Source organism: Schistocerca serialis, chromosome 1 (genome assembly GCF_023864345.2).
Source record: "Schistocerca serialis cubense isolate TAMUIC-IGC-003099 chromosome 1, iqSchSeri2.2, whole genome shotgun sequence".
Taxonomy (NCBI): Eukaryota; Metazoa; Arthropoda; class Insecta; order Orthoptera; family Acrididae; genus Schistocerca; species Schistocerca serialis.
Window position 1 is genome coordinate 460,724,262 of NC_064638.1, and position 21,388 is coordinate 460,745,649.

Sequence of the window (21,388 nt, forward strand, 5' to 3'; positions counted from 1 at the left end):
CATTCAGAAGAGTAACATGTGAGGGGCTCTAAATGTGCAGTGGAACCGCTCCATCATGCCATTAGCTGCAGCATGGTAGCTGGCGGTATGGTAGAAATTGGAGCCACAGTTGGCTGCCAGAGATCAGAAGAGGGGCATGGTGAACTGGTGCCCATGATCCGTAGTGATGTTGCATGGACAACCAAAGCATGATACCCAGGTCCGAAACAAAGGCTGGTGCCACAGTTTCGGCTGAAATGTTTGGGATAGTTGCGGCCTCCGGCCAGCGAGTAAGTCTGTCAATAATTGTCAGCGGATATCACACCTGTTGGAGGAGGGTAGTGGGCTGCCAATGTTGAGGTGAACGTGCGTGAACCAGTGTTGTGTGGGGATAAAGGTGCCCACAAGGGAGTGAAGGTGCCAACCGACCTCAGCGCGCTGACACGGAACACGGGACCGTGCCCAGTTGGATGCCTAGCCAGATGAAACATTGTTTCGTGAGGGTGGCGGAAGTGCGGATGCCTAGATGTGCGAGGCCATGGACTTGGTCAAATGCCAGTTTTCAGAAGGCAGAAGGGAGGAAGGGGTGTGGGCCACCATTGAAGCTGTCAGGTGTTGAAGGATCCAGAGGATGTTGAACCAGATCTTACAGTTAGAACTGCATATGGATCTTAACTGGTGGTTGAGGCCAGAGTCCACATTACAAAGGGTGTGGTCAAGGTCGGGGTTGCTCTCTTGAGCAGCGGCCAGGGCATTGTAGGGTTGGGTGATGGCCCAGGAGCGGCTAAGACAATCCGCCACAATGTTGTTGATGCTGGCAACATGCTGGATCTTGGTGGTGAATTGTTCGATGTACTCCTGCAGCCTAAACTGTTGAGGTTAGTTCTAGTCTGTCTTTCCTGCAAAAATCAGAGGTTCTGTGAAAATCGTAAAGACCCGTCCCTCGACTGAAGGTCAGAAATAGTGGACAGCTTCATGGACTGCAAGCAGCTATGGTCAATATGCACCCTAGCGGCATTGTGTATCATCGAGCTTGGACGAAAGAAGGCAAGCGGTTGCCAGATGTTGTCCGTGTATTGTTATAGGACAGCTCCGATAGCCATCTGGCTCGCGTCCACCACTATTGTGAGTGGAGCATGGGATGGGGATGGGCTAGAAGGGCCGCATTGCTATGTCCCATTTTCTTTTTTCGAAGCTCCCAATCATGGCCAGGGGCCAAGGGACCAGTGTGGTCCCATTGTTTTTATCCCCACGGAGTGCTGTTGTAAGGAACTCTTAGGTTGCAGCAGCATTGTTAAGATGATGATGCAAGAAGTTGACCGTGCCAATGAAATGCCCAAGGCCTTTGAAAGTGGTAGGGCATGGAAAGTCTGTCTTGGGAAGGGGGCGGGAGCCTGTGGCAAAAACTACGTGTCAGAGGAATTTGACCTTACTCACCCCAAAAATGCATTTTGCCAAGTTGAGGATCATTCCACCTTTCTGTAGGTGGGGAAAGATTTTACATAGCTGTTGACGCTCAGTAGGGGCTCTGGAGTAGATGAGTAATTCATCTAGGTAGACGAAACACTCTGTTTTGCAAAAATCACTCCCTTGTTTATTTGACATTGCTGAGGCCAAATGTCATGAACGCACTCTCGAACAGGCCAAAAGATGTGATTGTGGCTGTTTTCTCAATGTCCTCTGGGTTGACTGGAATTTGTGTGCAATCTTTAGTGCAATCTGCCTTAATGGAGATAGTAGCTCCTGAGATGGCATCATTGTAGGTGCGGAGGAGCGGGTCCAGATAGTGGTCAGGGATGTTGTTGTTCTTGTTGTTGTTGTTGTTTTTTTTCAGTCCTGAGGTTGGTTTGATGCAGCTCTCCATGCTACTCTATCCTGTGCAGCTTCATCATCTCCCACTACCTGGGCGTTGAGTTTATGGTAATTGCTGCAAGGGCACTTGGAACCATTCTCCTTGAGGGCAAGATGAAGAGCTGAAGCCCAGTGGCTTTTAGAAGGGTGAAGTATGCCGGAGATGAGGAGCTCTTTGAACTCCTTTTGTGCGATTTTGCACTTGTGAGTGGGGTAGGGGACAGGCACTGTAGAAAAATGGGGGACCAGGGGTTGTGGCAGTGTAATGCACAGTGTCATGCTGAACGTTCCCAGGGGGGCTGAATGGCTCGATGAGGAGGCAGAATTCTGCAAGGAGCTGAACATACGGGCTTTGAACTATCAGCTGTTTCATGGCGAAGAATGTGGCAGGGTGGGAACTGCAGTGGATGGTCTTGCCAGAGGTGCCATCAACTAAACGGCACTTCGCTACATCGACCATTAGGCTGTAATGACCAAGGAACTCGATGCTCAGAATGGAGACAGTAATGTTCGCGACCGTGAAGGGCCACGGGAGTGTGCACTGGAAACCTAGGTTGAGCGAGCAGGTATGCACCTGGTAAGTGGTGATGGCAGAGTTGTGGCAGCAGTGCTGAGGAAGGGAGGCAGGGGGGATTTAGGAGTAGTTTGCGGGGGATTTATGGATAAGTCACAACTAGTGACAGAGGTGGTGGATAGGGGGATTAGTCTCATTAAAGTCCTGCATGGGTGGGTGCTGTGAAGTGGCACAGCAACTGGGCGCGTCTGCTGCTAGTGAGTGCTGGGGTTCGGGGATCAGGAGCAGGTTGATCTGCAGTTGGTCATGTTCTAGCCTAACCTCTGTTGGTACTAGCAACCTGTGCCTAGTGTGCAATTTGTTGTGAGGGGGTTGTTCGAACCGTGCCTGCAGTGGCGGGGGACTGATGACCATAGGAGCTTACCACCTCCAGTGGCACCTGTTTTCACCTGGGCTGGCCTAGCATGTGTGAAGGTGGTCAGCACCTGGTGGCTGATGTGTGAGGTGTAGGCGGGCAAAACTGGTGGTAAGTGCTGGCATCTCGGAGCTCAGGCCTGCCAGAATCTGGTAGAGGTTGGGGGCCTGCAGGCTGGATGGAGGGAGGTGGCGTGATAGACATCGTGCATGTCATGGGTTGGGGTGGGACGGGAGGGCTGGGTGAATAACTGGCTGGAGCCATGGTGTGGTAGCTAGTGTTCCACACTGTAGCCACAGCAGGGGATGGGAGGGACATCGAGCACGTCCCACGTGTCCCTCAGTCAGTCCACAGCTGTGGCCGCTTCGGGTACTGCCTGCACTGAGATTGACCTCTCACCCTTTGTCGAGTGGGAGAGCATTCCAAAGTCTGGTAGGCAGTGAAAGACTTTCTGAGGGACCAATCATAGGACCTCGAACAGGTTTTGGCCGCTATCTGTGGCTGACAGCCTCTAAGCTGTTTGTGGTCATCCACTCTGTTCCAGAGGAAGCTTCTCAGCCCGCAAGGTCTGGGCATTCACAGAGGGTGGATTTTCTGGTAGTTGGGAGCTCCAATGTTGGCACATAATTGGGCCCCTTAGGAACATGGCTGTCAAGGAGGGAAGGAAGCCAGTGTGCACTCCGTATGCATACTGGTGGGAGTCATTCCGCATGTGGGAAGGGGTGCTTCTGGCTGCCATGAAGAGTACAGGGTGCAGCCAACTGTAGGTGGTGGCTCATGTCGGAACTAATGAAGTGTGTTGCTTTGGATCAGAGGAGATTCCCTCTGGTTTCATGCGGCTTGCGGAAATGGTAAAGGTTGCCAGTCTTGCTTATGAGATTAAGGCGGAGCTCACCATCTGCAGCATCATCGATAGAACCAACTGTGGTCCTTTGGTGCAGAGCTGAGTGGAGGGTGTGAATCAGAGGCTCAGGTGGTTCTGTGACCACATAGGCTGCAGATTCTTTGGCTTGCGCCATCAGGTAGTGGGTTACCAGGTTCTGCGTAATAGGTCAGGAGTCCATTACACACAGGAAGCGGCTACACATGTAGCGGTGGCTGTGTGGAAGGGACTGGGCAGTTTTTTAGGTTAGAGGGTAAAACATAGTAAGGTAGTTGTAGAAACGATCTGTATTGTAGTTGTAAATTGTCGTAGCCGTGTTGGGATAGAACCAAAGTTCCAAGCCCTAATAGGAAGCACTGAAGCTCAAATAGTTACAGGTACAGAAACCCGTCTAAAGCCGGAAATAAGTTCAGCCAAAATTTTTTTTTTTTTCAAACGATCTTTGTTCAGAAAGGGTAGATTAAATACAGTTGGTGGTAAAGTATTTATTGCTGTCAGAAGTAGTTTGCCTTGTAGTGAAATTGAAGTAGATAGTTCCTGCGTAATAGTATTCGTGGAGGTTATACCTCACAATCGGACTAAACCATCAATTGGTCGTTTTACGGACCCTCCCCCACTCCCCCAGCTCAGATGATGTAGTTCCTGAACAGTTCAAAGAGAACTTGAATCTCATTTCAAATAGGTACCCCACTCATACAATTATAGTCTGTGGAGACTTCAATCTACCCTCGAAATGCTGGAAAAATTATACGTTTAAAGCCTGCGGCATGCGTAAAACATCATCCGAAATTGTACTGAATGCTTTCTCAGAAAATTATTTTGAATAATTAGTTCATGAGCCCACTCGAAGCATAAATGGTTGTGAAAGCATGCTTGACCTCTTAGCAACAAATAATTCTGGACAAATAAGGAGTACCGTGACAAATACAGGGATTAGCGACCACGAGGCAGTTGCTGCTAGGCTGAACACCGTAATACCTGCAACCATCAAAAAGAAATGCAAAGTATATCTATTAAAAAAACTGATAAAAATGTTATTAACATCTTTTTAAGAGACAGTCTCCATTCCTTCCTATCTGATGATGTAAGTGTAGAAAAAAAGATGATCCCCTATGATACACAAAACGGGTCAGATCGTTGTTGCAGAAACAACGAAAAAAGCATGCCAAATTTAAAAGAACACAAAATCCCCAAGAGTGGCAAAGTTTTGTAGAAGTTGGAAATATAGCGCATGCTTCAATGTGAGATGCTTTTAATAATTTCCACAAAGGAACTCTGTCTCGGAATCGGGCAGTAAACCCAGAGAGATTCTGGTCATACGTAAAGCACACCAGTAGAAACATAGAAGTAGATATCCTCGGTGTAGCAAAGCATTTTAAATCACTTAATAAAGGCAAGGCCTCTGGTCCAGATTGTATACTAGTCAGGTTCCTTTCAGAGTATGGTGATGCAATAGCTTCATATTTAGCAATTATATACGATTGCTCGGTCACAGAAAGATCCATGCCTAAAGACTGAAAAATTGCTCAAGTCACACCAATACCCAAAAAAGGGAAGTAGGAGTAATCAACTGAATTACAGGCCCATATCACTAACGTTGATTTGCAGTTGGGTTCTGTAACATAATATTGTTTGAACATTATGAATTACCTCAAAGGAAATGATTTATTGACACACAGCATGGATTCAGAAAATATCATTCTTGTGAAATACAACTAGCTCTTTATACTCATGAAGTAATGAGTGCTATTGACTGGGGATGTCCTTGATTCCATATTTTTAGATTTCCAGAAGGCTTTCGACACTGTTCCTCACAAATGTCTTCTAACTAAACTATGCGCCTATGGAATATTGCCTCAGTTGTTTGACTGGATTCGTGCTTTCCGTCAGAAAGATCACAGTTCGTAGTAATAGACGAAAAGTCATAGAGTGAAACAGAAGTAATATCTGGCATTCCCCAACGAAGTGTTACAGGCCCTCTATTGTTCCTGATCCATATTAACAACATAGGAGACAATCTGAGCAGCCGTCTTAGACGATTTAGATAAGATAACTGTATGGTGCGAAAAGTGGCAGTTGACCATGAATAAAGAAAAGTGAGAAGTTATTCACATGAGTACTAAAAGAGATGTGCTAAATTTCGATTATGCGATAAGACACACTAATCTGAAGACTGTAAATTCAACTAAGTACTTAGGGATTACAATTACAAATACCCTAAATTGGAACAATCACATAGATAATGTTGTGGTAGAGCAAACCAAAGACTGTTATTCATTGGCAGAACACTTAGAAGGTGTAATAGGTCTACTAAAGAGACTGCTTGCACCACACTTGTCCGCCCTATTATGGAGTGCTGCTGTGCGGTGTGGGATCTTCATCAGGTGAGACTGACGGATGACATCAAAAAAGTTCAAAGAAGGCCAGCTCATTTTGCATTATCGTGAAATAGAGGAGATAGTGCCACAGACATGATACATGAATTGGAGTGGCAATCATTAAAACAAAGGCGGTTTCCTTTGCGAAGGGATCTTCTCATGAACTGTAAATCACCAGTTTTCTCCTCAGATTGCTAAAACATTCTGTTGGCACCCACATATTTAGGGAGAAATGATCATCACGATAAAATAAGAGAAATCAAGTCTTGCACAGAAAAATTTAAGTGGTCGTTTTTGTGGCGCACCGTTTGAGAGTGGAACGGTAGAGAGACAGCTTGAAGCTGGTTCATTGAATCCTCTACCAGGCACTTTATTGTGGATAGCAGAGTAATCACGTAGATGTAGATGGCAAAGCGGGTCAAGTGGTGTTGTGTGGGCAAGATACCAAAGCATGACCGGGGATGCATGATCTGTATTGTGTGTCTACCTGATTTTTTAAAAAATTGCAGTGGTCATGATAGAAATACTATTGACTGTCATAATATGGTTCTTCTCCTCTTTTAACATAGTTTGATTTTCTTTTTCAGAGCCTGATTATCCGTATCTTGAGGCACTTGCTCCATTTCAGCCATTGGCTATGAAAGCTGTGCATTGTCCAATTGACACTAGTCTAAACTTTACACAAGCAAACAAACTCATCCGAGACTTGAAGCCAGGAACATTAGTGCTGCCAGAATCTTACAAGCAGCCTCCTATCACTGCACCTCATCGACTGGATTTGGTTATTGATACGGTATTGTCTTTTTATTTTTTTATCTATTTATTTATTTATTTATCCACATACTTGCAGGAATTTCAGTCACACCAGATAAGAACTTCATTATCATTACCATGATATATTGCTTAAGAATGGTCATATTTCTTGTGGAGATTAAAGTTTATTTCTTATTGATGGCATCCAAATGTCTTCAATTGCTGATGATCCTGTTACAAAATCATTACAGATTGTTATCAGTTGTTTGAATTGTTAACTTTAATTTTGCTTATCATACTACAAAGGCTTTCACAGTTGGTATTTGCGTCCATTGTGGTTTTTTGTTTTATGGACATTGGCCCATGGTCCAAGGAATATTTCTCTCCCTAACATTTTGTCGTCCAATGCTGGAGACATCATGAGAGACTATAAAAGACGCAGACAGCAGTAGCAAATTTAAACACTCAGCAAGCCAAACTGTTTGTATGTATTCACACAACGGTCAGTTCATGACATCACTAGACTGCTGCGTAAGATATTGCAGGTGGGCAGTATATGTTAGGGTGGTTGTGATGGGGAAGAATTGGTACTGTTTGCCTTACTTCACACCTAAGTGCCAGAACTTGTCTAACTTCTATCTTCCTCTTTTTGTCTAAAGTTATGTTTGTGCATTTGGATTTCTATGGCCTCTCTGTATATTCTAGCATAGTAGTAATTATTGGATGTACATAAAATCATATTATCGGAGAAATGAAGTTGCTTGTTCCCTGATCTCGCTGCATGTTGTGCTACTGCCGATTTATCTGTGTTTCCCAGGCAACATTTGTTCTTGTTCCTTAAGCCTGATGTTAAAGCCTCTTTTTGTAGTTCCTGTGTGCACTTGACTGTATGTGTAAGGAATTTTATAAATATCTAGCATAGAAAGTGGTGGGTGTAGGTCCTTTACAGTGTTCAAATACTTGTGCATCTTTCTTCTTGGTTTAAACACTGCCTTCTTAGCACTCTGCTAATGCAATCTGTGACATTTGTACAATTGGGAAGTAAAATCTCCCTTTAGTTGGTTCTTTTTCGTTGGGAAAATACAAATCTTTTAGTGGCAAAATAATTTAATTGGATAGATAAAAAATCTACTCACCAAGTGGCAGCAGAACAGACACATAAGATGGTTGTAATTGGCAAGCTGCAGGGCTAAGTGGCTCCTTCTTTGAGCAGAAGGGTTGAAGGGGGATGAAGAGGGGTGAAGGAAAAGAACTGCAGAGGTCTAGGAAAGTTGGTAGATTTCGGGAAAGTCGCCAGAACTGCGGGTCAGGGGAGACTTACCGCATGGGATGAGAAAGAAACATTAATTGTTGAGGACTGCATTGGACGAGATTTGAAAACTTGAGAGTTTAAAGGTGGAAGACAGGGTAACGTGGAGACAGATTACTGCTTATACATTGTGCATGAGTTAATAAGAGTGAAAAAGCTAAGTCCGTTGTACATAACAGAGGTGGAGTGGGCGGTGAAAAATAGATGGGTAAGACAATGAAAGATGTAGAAAACTAAAAAGGAGCGAAGAAAATAGTAGTTACTGAGTGGAAATGCTGAGACGGAAGAAATTAACGTAAATTAAGGCCAGGTGGGTGGTGAGAACCGAGGACATGCTGTAGTGCTAGTTCTGAGAAACTGGTGTATGGGGGAAGAATCCAGATGGCATATTTGGTGAAACAGGTTCCAAGATCACGATTGTCATGTTGTAGAGCATCGTTGTAACAGCATATTGCAAGTAGTCAGTATACACCCTCTGCGTATGCCCATTAATCCAAATTGACAATTTGGTAGTAGGCATGCCAATGTAGAAGGCCGAACAGTGTTTACATAACAGCTGGCTCTCCCTGTGATAGTATATATTTTACCAGTTACAGGGCTGCTACAGATGGTGATAGGAGGGTGCATATGGCAAGTCTTGCAGTGGGGACAGTCACAGGGGTAGGAGCCATAGGGTGACGAGATGGGTGGAGAAGGAGCATAGGGTCTGACAAGAATATTGTGGAGATTGGGAGGCCAGTGGAAAACTATTCTAGGTGCGGTGGGCAGAATTTCAGACAGAATGGATCTCATTTCAGGGCATGATTTTTGGAAGTCAAGCCCCAGTCAAAGTAGCTGATTAACTTATTCCAGACAAAGATAATACTGAGTCACCAATGGTGTGCTCTGAAGTTGTTTTTTGGAGGGATTAGCAGTACCAGGATTGGATGAGATGACACAGGAAATTTGCTTTTTAACTAGGCTGGTGGGTAATTACGTGCAGTGAAAGCTGAGGTGAGAACAGTGGTGTATTGCTGTAAAGAGTCTTTACTGAGGATGAGATCAACTTCCAGGAAAGTGGCATGGGATTTGGAATAGGACTGCATGAAATTTAATTGGGAGAAGGTGTTCAGAGACTCCAGGAATTTTAACAGGTCCATATGGTAAAGATATCGTCAATGTACCTAAACCAAACCAGGGGCTGAAGACCTATGGGTCCCAGGAAAGTGCCTTTCAAGTGACCCCATGAAAAGGTCGGCATAGGAGGGAGCCATCCTGGTTCCCATAGCCGTACCCCAGATCTGCTTGTATGTCTGCCCCTCAAGGTGAAGTAGTTGTTGGTAAGTATAAAGTTGATGAAGGTGAGGAGGAAGGATGTTATACATTTGGGATCAGGTCGTTGCTGACTGAGGAAGTGTTCACTAGCAGACAGACCACGTATGTGGGGGATCTTGGTGTAGGAGGAAGTGACATCAGTGGTGACAAACAAGGTGTGTGGTGGGAGTGGGACGGGTAAGGACTTCAGACAATCTAGGAAATGGTTGGTGTCTTTGATGTAGAAGGGGAGTCGTTGTACTATGGGTTGCAGGTGTTGATCAACTTAGGCAGATATACATTCAGTGGGAGCTATGAAGCCAGCAACTATAGGACGGCCAGGATGTTTGTGGATCTTAGGAAGGAGGTAAAAGGTGGGGTGCGTGGTTTGGGTGGGGTGTGAAGTTCTATGGATTGAGGTGTTAGTCCTTGTGAGGGGACTGGGTTTCATGGAGGGACCGCTGGTCAGTTTGAATCACTGAGATGGGATCTTGATGGCAGATGCTGTATGTAGGGGTGTCAGACAGCTGTTGTTGACCTTCACTAACGTACTCCAGTATCAGTCTTTTCCCAAATATCATGATGCAACTTATTATTGAGGAAAATGTGTAGCTGCATCAACTTACAGTTCACAGCAGCCAGATCATGTTGCATTTGATAAATGCATTTGGAGTAGCTTTGCCTGTGTACGATCATAGATCTGATGCACAGCTGATGAAATTCTCATTCTCAGAAAATTCAGTGTTGCCGAGGTGTGTCTACATTGTAATGAAAAGGTGAGAGAACTGAGTAAAAGATCTCTTCTTCGTGTGCCATCCGGAAGTTTAACATTTCTTGACATGTTTTCCTCATAAAGGCATTTAATCATTCTTTGCAGGTGTCGTTGCTAAGTTTTTTTTGTTTTTTGTATGTTAGATCTTGGTCCAAGGCATATTTTTCTTTGCTCTTCTAATGCTGCAGACATCATCAGAGACTATAAAGAATCAGCACTAGTGATTTCAAACAAGCGCAACAAGCCAAACTGTTTGTATATATCCATGCACTGGTTAGCTCATGAAATCACTGGACTATTGCACTACATTGCAAAATATCAGACGTGTATGATGGAGCTTGTGATAGGGAAGAGTTGTGCAGTTTAAGTTGTACAATGATAAGGAAAAATTCGGGAAGGCATTCCTTCGGACACTGAAGATGAAACTGTCATTTTAACTTTCATCTGTTCATGGTACTTTCACTATATGCCCTCATGTAGAAAAAATCTCAGAATTTCTAAATTTCCTAAATGATACCAATTCTAATATGAAGTTCACTATGGAGAAAAAGAAAGAAGCTTCAGTCTCATTTTTGGATGTAGAGGTACTTAGGAAACCTGACCGACCTTCCGGGCACGAAGTCTACAGAAATTTTACTTGCACAGATAGGTATCTTCCTGGAAATTAGTCACCATCCCAGGCAGCAAAGAGGAGCATTCAAAACATTGATGCAGTGGGCTAAAAGAATCTTTGAACATTCTGGTCGCTGCCCGTAGAAACTGAGTGTGTTGTGATTTCTGTAACAACTGGCACAAGGGAGTCTCCAAATGTGACTTCCCACATTGTTACATCACAATGGAGTGCTTTATTTCCGAGCAGTGATGGCTTGACGTCAGTTGTCCGTTCTTGTAGTACTTTGGAGAGATGCTAACTGGCTATGCCTGCTTCCACAAAGTGGTAGGTGACTTGAAAACACATTATAGGTGTGAACAGTTCCCATGCTTTTGCTATTGCTGTATGGTTCCAAAGTTGTCTTTATCAGAAAAGTTTGTTGCGAAATGGGGGACAGTTTGACTGAAAAAGAAATTTTGCGTTAGCTCAAAGAATCTGGATTAGAAATTGAAGATGATTTTGAAATTGACGACGGTATTTCAGAAACAGACAGTAAATATAAATATCATCCACTGTGAATAAGGATCACAGTTATATTCACTGTAGCTTTACTGACTCACATCTTGTATTTTGAAGGTAACGATGAGCGTCCTGAAAATGGAAATGAGCTATCAGATGAATTAGAAGAATGTGATTTGGGTAAATGGCAATGTTCGACCCCAATTACTTTTCTTTGAAGGTGCAAGTAATGTTTTAGCACCTTAGGACACTGAAAGCGCCTAATTTGTTTGTTAGGGTGTGTTTTTTGTTGACGAGAACATCATAAAAAGAAAAATAAATAAAAAACATGAAACTGAAACAAACTGATATGTGCCATCGAGTATTTCTAAATTGTGAAGACAAAATAAAATAACCCTCAGGTTGCTTTGGGCCAGTTGGTCTGCTGTGAAGCTGAATTAGATGTATCAGTTTTTTGCTGTGCTTATTCAGTGTGCCTTGTGCACAAAACAAATATCACAGACTATTGGAGCAACGAGCTAATGTTAGATTCATCTTTACCTGAGAAAATTGTCAAGAGAGACTGATTTAGATTAGTTTGTTTAGTGCTTCTTTGTGGATAACAGTGACAATTACATACACAGGGAGCAACCAAACCATTGTCTTTTACACAAAAACTTTGTATTAAAAAACAAGAACAATTTTTTTTCCCTGAGAATTGAACAGTTCATGAAAGTTTGCGTCCTTTTAGTGGAAGAATTCGGTTCAGAGTGCATATCAAGAAAAAGCCAAACAGGCATGCTTTAAGAATGTATGGAAAGATCTGGTTGAAAATTACAAATCATTTAGGAAGCCAGGCTCCATACATTTTGTTTGTGTGCTCATCAGCAACACAGTGCCTGTGCCTTTCGGTGAGTCATCTCCTTTGTTCCTAAATAATAGATATGCTATAAAGCTTTTCAGTCTTAGTAATTCTGCAACAAGCAATGTTTTGAACTGTGTAGTATACTGGTGCAGGGTAAAAAGATAATAGTGCGCATTCAGTAGTCAGTGTCTGGTACTGGGTCCTCCGTTCATCCTCTTTCAGCATCCATGTCTTCAACCTTTTCTCCAGGATGAACGGAGGACCCAGTACCAGACACTGATCAGCAAGAAACTGCCAAAGGAAGATCAGAGAACAGTGGAAGAAGAATGGGGAGATTTTAAGAGGGCTCTAGTTGAGGCAGCTGAGACTGTGTGCGGAAGAATTAGCACAAAGAGGAGAAGTAAGGAAACCCCATGGTGGAACAACATATGTAAAGAGGCAGTACTTCGAAAGAACAAAGCCTTCAGAGAATGGTTCCAGACCCGAACAGAGGAAGCTAGGGTAAAATATAAGGGAAGCAATAAAGCGGCACAGACCATAGTAAGGGCGGAGAAGAAGAAGTGGATGGAAAAATGGACAAGAATGTTAGAAGAGGACAGTGAAGGGAACAAAAAAGTACTTTACACCATGGTAAGAAATAAGAGGAATGACAGAAGCGAGTGCCTGAGGATCATGGATAATAATGGAAGAGTTGTGGAGGAAATGCATGAGCTCAAAAAGATTTGGAAGGAGTACTTTGAAGATCTGTTGAATGCCGTCAAGCGGGTAACTAACAGCGATGGAGAGCCTAAGGCAGCAGACGATTATAATAGTGGGGAAATTGATGATCTAACTTGGAATTAAGTGGAAGAAGCCATAAAGAGGATGAAAGGGGGCAAGGCACCAGGTTGGGACGAAGTAACAGTGGATATGATACGAGCAGCAGGAGAAGTAGGAACCCAGTGGCTATACAGAGTGCTGAGGATGGTGTGGAAGGAGAACAGAATTCCTGAGGATTGGAAGAAAGGAATTATAGTCCCGATCTTCAAGAAAGGGGATAAAAGGAGATGTGAGAACTACAGAGGAATCACCCTGCTATGCCACTGTGGAAAAATCTATGAAAAGATCCTGGAGAAGAAAATAAGAAGCAGTATTGAAAATAGACTGCAAGAGGAACAGTATGGTTTCAGACCGGGAAGATCAACAACGGACCTCATATTTGCGGTAAGGCAACTGCAGGAAAGGCACTATGAGTACGGGAAGGACTTAATCATGGCCTTTTTAGATATTGAGAAGGCGTATGACAGTATCTATAGGGACAAGCTCTGGGATGTGCTGAACGCAAAAGGGATGGATGAAGAGATAACACGAAAAGTCAGAAAAATGTATGAGGGAAGTGAGAGTTGTGTGAAAGTGGGGAGGGAACGTACTGCATGGTTCAAGCTGGAAAATGGGCTGCGACAGGGAAGTGCACTTTCGCCTTTATTGTTTATTATTGTTATGGATGAAATCCTACAGCAAGTATCAGATGCAATTGGAGATCATAAAATGAAAGCAGTGCTTTTTGCCGATGACCTGATGTTATGGGGAAATTGCGAGAAGGAGGTGCAAGAGCAGTTAGATGTATGGGAGGCAACGGCAGCACAATATGGAATGCATTTCTCTGCAAAGAAAAGTGAAATAATTGTCACAACAAGGAAGAAGAATAGGCCAAATGTGGATATAACTTGTGGAGGGGAAAAACTACAAGTGGTAGAGAACTTCAAGTACCTGGGAAGCATGATTGAAAGTAAGGGGGGAAACGCAATGGAAATAAATTAAAGGTGCAGAAAAGCAGGGCAGTTCTTCAAATGCATTAGGGGGCTTATTTGGAGCAAAGAGATGCCACAGAAATCCAAGGGAATTATATACTGAACCTACTTTGTCCCCATATTGGCATACGGAAGTGAGACATGGGTAATGCACAAAAGCGACAAAAGTAGAATACAAGCTAGTGAAATGAAGTTCCAGAGGAGCAGGTTGAGTGTAACAAGACGAGACAGATTGCGAAATGTGTATGTGAGGGAAAGACTAAAGGAGGAACCAGTACAGGACAGGATAGAAAAATCAAGACTGCAGTGGTATGGACACATGAAGAGAATGGATGAGGGAAGAATTCCAAAGAGGATGTTTGATCTGCAACTGGAGGGGAAGAGGCCCAGGGGAAGACCAAGAGATAGATGGGTGAAGGGAGTGAAGGAATGTGTGACGAGAAGAGGAGAGAACTGGACGAAGGTGGAAGAGGGGGAATGGTGGAAAGACAGAACATGATGGAGAGGCTTGTGTTCCCGACAGACCCAGCCAGTGGCTGGAAACTGTCCAAGATGATGATGATGATTCAGTAGTCGTTTGTTTGAGTGACACATTATACAAGGACTGGTTTTATACAAGTATAAGGTTATTTGAAAGATTATTTGATTAGGGCACATGTACTGTTGGCACAGTTATGAGGAATAACAGGCCTGCCACAGGAATTCAAACAAAATAAACTAAGGAGAACTGAAATGGTATTAAAAAAAAAATCCCATGTTAGCAATTCACTGGAAAGACACTAGGGATGTGTTTGCCTTGTGTACAAAAACACAGCATAACAAGTAATGTCACTAACATAAAACCAAAATTTGGAGTGGGAGAAAAGCTGAAGCCTGATCTCATACTTGATTGTAAGAAAAATGAAATCAGTTGGTGACGTATTATTATTTTCAACAAAGAACAATGAAATGGTGGTAGAAAGTGCTTTTTCATTTGTTAATCATGTGTATACTCAATTCTTAACGTGACTACAAGATACAAGGCCTGTCTCTCGCAAAGGAACCCATTTGTTTACATGTATTGTGAAGCCGGGAAAACAAATTCTTGAGAAAGTTGTTTGAGATTTTGTCGAAAATGAACAGCAGTGCTCCACAGCAAACAGGCTAACTGCAATGCATTTCCCCACTCATGTACCACTGACAACAAGCAAGAAGTATGGTTCAAGGTAGTGTGTCATTTGTTCTGAGAAAGGTGCACACAGTACTGTCAAGTGAGTTAGAGGGGAGACCATATAGTGGTGTGAAGAGTGTAAAGTAAGTTGTGTCTACCTGACTGTTTCAAACAATATCATATAAAGGCAAATTTCGTTCAGTGAAAATAGTTCATAATTTTTAATGAATTGGTTTTGTACATTTATTTTGAAATAAATTCTTATGTATTGCATTTCCAACCTTTCTACTGCCTCTTAGCCTTCCAGTTTCCAAAATTATACTGTAAATATATGATGAATATCAGAATGCCTTAAATAAATGTGGAGATAAAGGATTACGATATATGTTTCAGTAAAAAAAGTTTTGCTTTTCTCTTTCATCTTGTAAACAGGAGCCATACCAAGAAATCAAAAAAGTGTGTGACTTAAGACGGTCTGCAAAATTCATGGTCTGACTGGAGTATGTTAAACCAACAAGAAAGGTGCATGAAGATTTGAACATAGCAGAATATCTGTATATAAAAATCCTACATATGCAGTCAAGTTTACATAGGAATTACAAAAGGACACAAGAGCAGTTGTTGTCTGGGGAACACAGATAAATATGCAGTAGCAGAACATGCACTGGCATTGGGAAACACCAAATTTGTTCCTTTTTATCTAGAGCCAGTCATTACTACTATGTTTGAATGTACAGACAGGCCACAGATAGCTAAAAGCATATAAATAACTTTAACAGAAAAGGAAGTGGATTAAAATTTGCGAGTTGTGGACATTAACACTAAATAAAGCAAACAGCAATAATTCTTCTCCACCATAAGCTCTGTAACGCATCACTAAATTCTATGATCTTGGATATGGTGACATCACCAGCTGACTATTGCATGGATATGTATAAACAGCTTTGCTTGCTGAGTTTGTTTAAAGTTGCTACTGCTATCTGAGTCTGTATAGCTTGTGATGAGATCTCCACCACCAGAAGATGAAATGATAGCCATGGAAATATGCTTTGGATCACGGCCTAAAGCTCAAGAAACAAAAATCACAATCAATTGTGGTAGTTTTTCATGGTGTGGCTTCTTGGTACTATGCACAAAAAATATGTGAAATCTGCAGCTAGATATAAGTAATTCCAGTTGCATAACTAGTCCAACATTTTGACATGGCTGCATTAAAAATTTGTTGCTAATTTACTATATTAACAAATCGGGCAGTGCATCACAATTGCTAAATACGTATGGGAATTGGATGATACATATCTCTCTCTCTCTCTCTCTCTCTCTCTCTCTCTCTCTCTCTCTCTCTCTCTCTCTCTCCCCCCCCCCCTCTCTCCCTCCCCCTCCTCCTCCCCCATCCCCTCTCCCTTGCCTCCCCCCCATCCGTGAACCACATTTCTTGTTATTGCCAACAAAATGTTAATTGGGAATCGAAGTCGCTTGTACTGGATGGGTACCCCATTTGGGATAGTTGGTATATTGAGTGTGAGAGACCTCTCCAGCTATTGGCTCTGTAAGGATAGTAGCTTCAATGACAACATTTCACATAGTTTTAACAATATAAGGAAGCAGTCAGAGGCCTGCTCACTGTAAAGATGACTCACTGAATTGCATTCCAGTTCGAACTGCTGGAGATGCTGATCATGTGTGAGTGAGGTGTTCTTGCTTGTGTGAATGAATGTGGGTGGGTGTCTTCTTTTCTGAAGAAGGCTTTTGCAGAAAGTTAAATGTGTAACAGTCTTTTTGTAGTGCCTGTCTGCAACGCATTGTGTCATCTGTATGGTGAGTGGCAATCTGTCTTTTTCCTTATATTGTTGGTGTTTCCTGGGTTTTCCATTGTTCGATTTCACGTAGTTTTTTGTCCACAATGAGTAAGATTACAAAATTCCAGATGATTCAGATTCCTCAGTAATATTCCAGCTGTAGTCCTGTAAACCATAATACAACTTCCCTGTTTTCTTTTAAAACTGGCTGTGAGGTTGAATCTGAAACAGCTTGTATTTGTGTCTAGAATTTTTGTTTAAAACTATATAAAAGGAGAGAGAATTATATGGGAGAAAAAAATTGTCTTATCATTTAAATGCTCTCTGTTGTAGTTAAAATTGACTGCAAAAAAGAAATTGATACTGAACATTTTCACAGCACACCATAACACAACATTTTCTTTCTCACAGTCTATTTTAATGGGAAACCTGTGAATTGTTGTTTAAGAGAATATATAGCCTATGGCCATCTGAATGTTTATGAGTATCGTATAAAAAGTTAAGTTAAATTGATCAAGAACTTTTTGAAGTTTCTGAAATTTCTGCTAACACTCTTTCCCCTATAAGTATAAATGTTTGTTAGTGTTGTGTAAAAATTTGGCGTGAATCGGTCAAGACTTTGTAGTCCGTATCCAACAGTGTTTTTTGGAACGGTGTGTAAAAATTTGAGACAAATCGGTTAAGACTTTGTAGTCCGTATCCAACAGTGTTTTTTGGAACGGTGTGTAAAAATTTGAGACAAATCGGTTAAGAGCTGTTCGAGAATTTTGGTGACAAAATTAAATGAAGACTTGTCTTTGTGTAGTAGTAGAGGTGAATACCAGACTGAAAACAGTAAAATGAGTGCTTAAATAACAAGTGCTTTTGTAACACGCAATTGAAGTTTTTGTGTCAAAGATGTGATCCATATTTCTGTCAAATCATTATAGAAATGAGTAATGTAGGCACAATATTGATAACTTTTGGATAGTAGCTACTCTTGGAAATAAGTTACTGTTGCTTGATAGTGCTGTGATGGGTCTTGGTTTTTTGATGACAGTCTCACAAAATGTTAAAAGTAACTTCAAAACATTTGGGAAGAAAAAGATATTTCTCTAGTAAGTTATTGTGCTTATTGTAGAACCAGTATTCATTTCATTTGGGTAATACTGCACCTCAGTGTAAAGACTGATCTGACCATTAATAGTGAAAAAATTTATCTATTTTTCTTCAGTTCATGCAAGGACTTCCACACATGATTAAAATTCAACACTCCATTTGATTACTGAACTGATGCACAACAGATAATTGCACAAATCATTTAAATATCAGGTAATTCAGTTGTGAAGGGATATCAGATGGAATGAGCACATGATATTATTTGTACAGAAATCAGATTGTAGTGTTGATTTGTTGATATGGCACTGAGAACTCACAGTTCATCCAAAAGGTCAGCTATCAACAATACAGTTGTTAAATATATTCTGTTTGTCCAAAGTATCTGCAGAATAATTAGAGTTTCAATTAAAACATCCATTATTCTCTTAGTCCAAGTGCAGTATTGCAATGTCGATCATAAAATATGTCTTAGAATTAATATAGTCAGATTCTAGTCATTCTCTCGATATCATATAATAATAAACTGATATGAGCAACAGTAGCCCTATCCATCGTACTACCCACAATATTATAAATGCAGTAACTGCTCAGAACAAAGAGACAAGTGAAATTTTTTGTTTGCATTCACAATGTAATATTATAGATTTGTTGATAATTTTTTTGTACGTTGCACATCCTAATTTCTGCAGAAAAATTACAAATCTGCTATAAGTTACATCTGAATAAAGAGACCATTAATAAAGGTTCTGTTTGAACTTGACAAAATTTTATTGTGTATATACCTATGATTAATGTGTAATGCACACAGTAATCCGAGTTCTTTAGTTATCTGCTCTATGATGATGTGATGAGAATTAGGTCCATTTTGAGTCATGGAATTCTCACATACACATTGGCATTCCAGTTCTAAAAATAACATTGGAGGCTGATAAAATTTTGTTCATTGTGATTACCGTCACGGACCTTTCGATTAGATGCCTTCTTGAACCAACCTAGAAAGTAAAAAAATTACAAAAAATTGTGCAAATAGTAGATATGTTGAGTTGTTGTTGGGCATATAAACAAGTCTGAGAATGAGAAATTTGCTAGCTTTTGGGTGAATCTCTCTTCAATACACACACACACACACACACACACACACACACACACACACACACAGAGAGAGAGAGAGAGAGAGAGAGAGAGAGAGAGAGAGAGAGAGAGTTGGCCCAGTGTAGATGTACAGAAGGTTTTGTGTGTGTGTGTGTGTACTTAGTACTCTTAGCGTACAGAACCAGGGGTTTCATCATCAGGCAAGAAAAGAAGATATTTTTGAGCAAGATTACTTGGGGAAAGAGGGAGAGGGGTGCCAAATCACTCAGATCCTGGGTTAGTACCTAGCCACAATGAGGAAGAATATAAATAATGGCCAATTCAGTAAATTTCTAAATGGGTTTTCCGCTTTTGCATAGTGATTATGTGTTACAAGCCAAATAATCAGCAGAACTGTTTGTAATCTATACCAAACACCACTGGGTCATGCTTGTCAGTACACTATTTTTCTAATTTTATCTGCTTGCTATTTTTGTTGCCTGAAATATAGTGTTAAGTGAATGCATGAAAGATCTGTTATGATTGTTCATCTTAAATTTTGGTTCCATTTGCCTGTTTAGTAGGACCGTCCATTGATAACATTCAAGCGAGATGAAGTTTTGACATTACCTTTGAAGAGGAAACAAACTCAGGTCGAGTTAAGCCCAGAACTGGCAGAAAATTTACTCCCAAGTGAAGTGAGATCTGGTGTGGCTCTTGCAACATTAACTGGAGGAATCCATGTCAGAGATAACAAACACACTTTAAAAGTGAGTATTGCGGTTTAATTGAGTCAACTGTGTGCTGATTTTATTTTGTGTTGTCATTACTTTTAACTGTGATAGTTTTATTTTTTCTCATTTTATTCTTGTGTTTGTTATTCCTTCCCCCTGCCCCCCTTTTTCAGAGCATCATAGTTATTTTGTATGTTTTAATAAGATTGCATACATGTCTGCTGTTTGAAGCAAATTTATTGTGAAGGCAAGATGTAAAATGCAAGAAATGGAAGACTTTTGTTGCAAGTGATAGGAGGAAGGGATCATGGATTTGTTTCATCACGAGAAAGGTTTTTATTATTTTCTGCAGGCCTTTTATTGTGTCCACACCAACTAATTTTATGCACTTACCATGAGATGAATGTGGCTCAGTAATTCATCTACTGGAACAAGGTGCTGCACAATAACATGTTTGTTTGTGAGACCAAAATGGACGATAATAACCATAAACATTGAAGGTTTATCAGCCAGCAAAGAACAACTTCTACAAATTTTATGTTAGGATATAAATTGTGATGTTTTGTGCTTGCAAGAGATGCACAGAGATACTACTCAACAAAGACCAAAAATAGCAGGCCTGCAGATTGCCATTGAGAGACCCCACAGGCAGTATAATAGTACCACTTTTGTGAGGCACAGTGTAGCAGTGCTCTGTTTCTCTATCAAAGGAGAACAATATTGAATCTTAAAATTGAGTTAAGCAGTTGTACGGTAACAACAGTCTACAAGCTTCTTGGTGAAAAATTTAACTTCACTCCCCCAGTGAAGTTTCAGATTCAGGACACTCACTTCGCCATGGGCACCTTTAATAGCCACAATAGTACATGGGGCTCCAAGAATGACGATGTAAACAGAGAGGAGGTACTGAAGTGGCTAATTGCAGAAGATTAACTCACTCACATGACAGCAAGTTACCACCTTCATTTAACAGCAGCTACTGGGAAACGGGATAAAACCCTGACCTGCTTTTCGTCAACAACACTGTTTCCCGCCACTGTGTGAAGACTGTACCATTACCTGTACCTGGCACCCAACATAGGCCAGTCTGTCGTGAGGTGTCAGCAGCAATCAAACCACAGGTGATCCCGTTCTCTAGGTCATTCAGCTGTAAGAGGCCAACTGGAGGAGTTTTGCAGAAACTCTGGATGGGGAAATACTAAGTGTCGAAACCGTGACAGACTTCTAAGACCGTGTTTTGATGCTGTGAAGAGGTGCATTCACACTTCGATCCCCAGAGCCTGCTGTACATCATACTTTCTGGGTATGAATGAAAAATTAATGTCAAAACTCCTAGAATCCCTTAGATCCGTTCAACAAGGATACAGTAAAATCAGGAGAGACTCTTATCCCAGGAACTGGAGAAAGCCAAACAAAATCGATGGCTTGAAATGTTAGAGTGTATTGACATGTCTAAGAACAGCAGAAAAGCTTGGAAACTGCTCAAACAACTCAGTAATGATCCCTACTGTCCTTGAAGTTAGACCCAACATTATCCCAAATGAGGTCTGCCACCAGGTGCTGCTGAATGAGAAAACTGAAGGAAGAAAGAAAAAAAAGGGGGATAATCTGGCAACATCCAAAAACAAAAGTACTGTCTACCAA

General features: G+C 41.6%; 1 protein-coding gene across 1 annotated transcript in view; it reads left to right on the plus strand.

Moving 5' to 3' along the window:
• The window catches only part of LOC126473322 (integrator complex subunit 9), a 116,914-nt gene that overhangs the window by 67,205 nt on the left and 28,321 nt on the right, over positions 1–21,388 (plus strand). The window contains exons 10-11 of the mRNA XM_050100309.1: positions 6,608–6,813; positions 19,595–19,780. Of these exons, the coding sequence (XP_049956266.1) occupies positions 6,608–6,813; positions 19,595–19,780 (392 nt within the window). The remainder of the gene's footprint in view (positions 1–6,607; positions 6,814–19,594; positions 19,781–21,388) is intronic.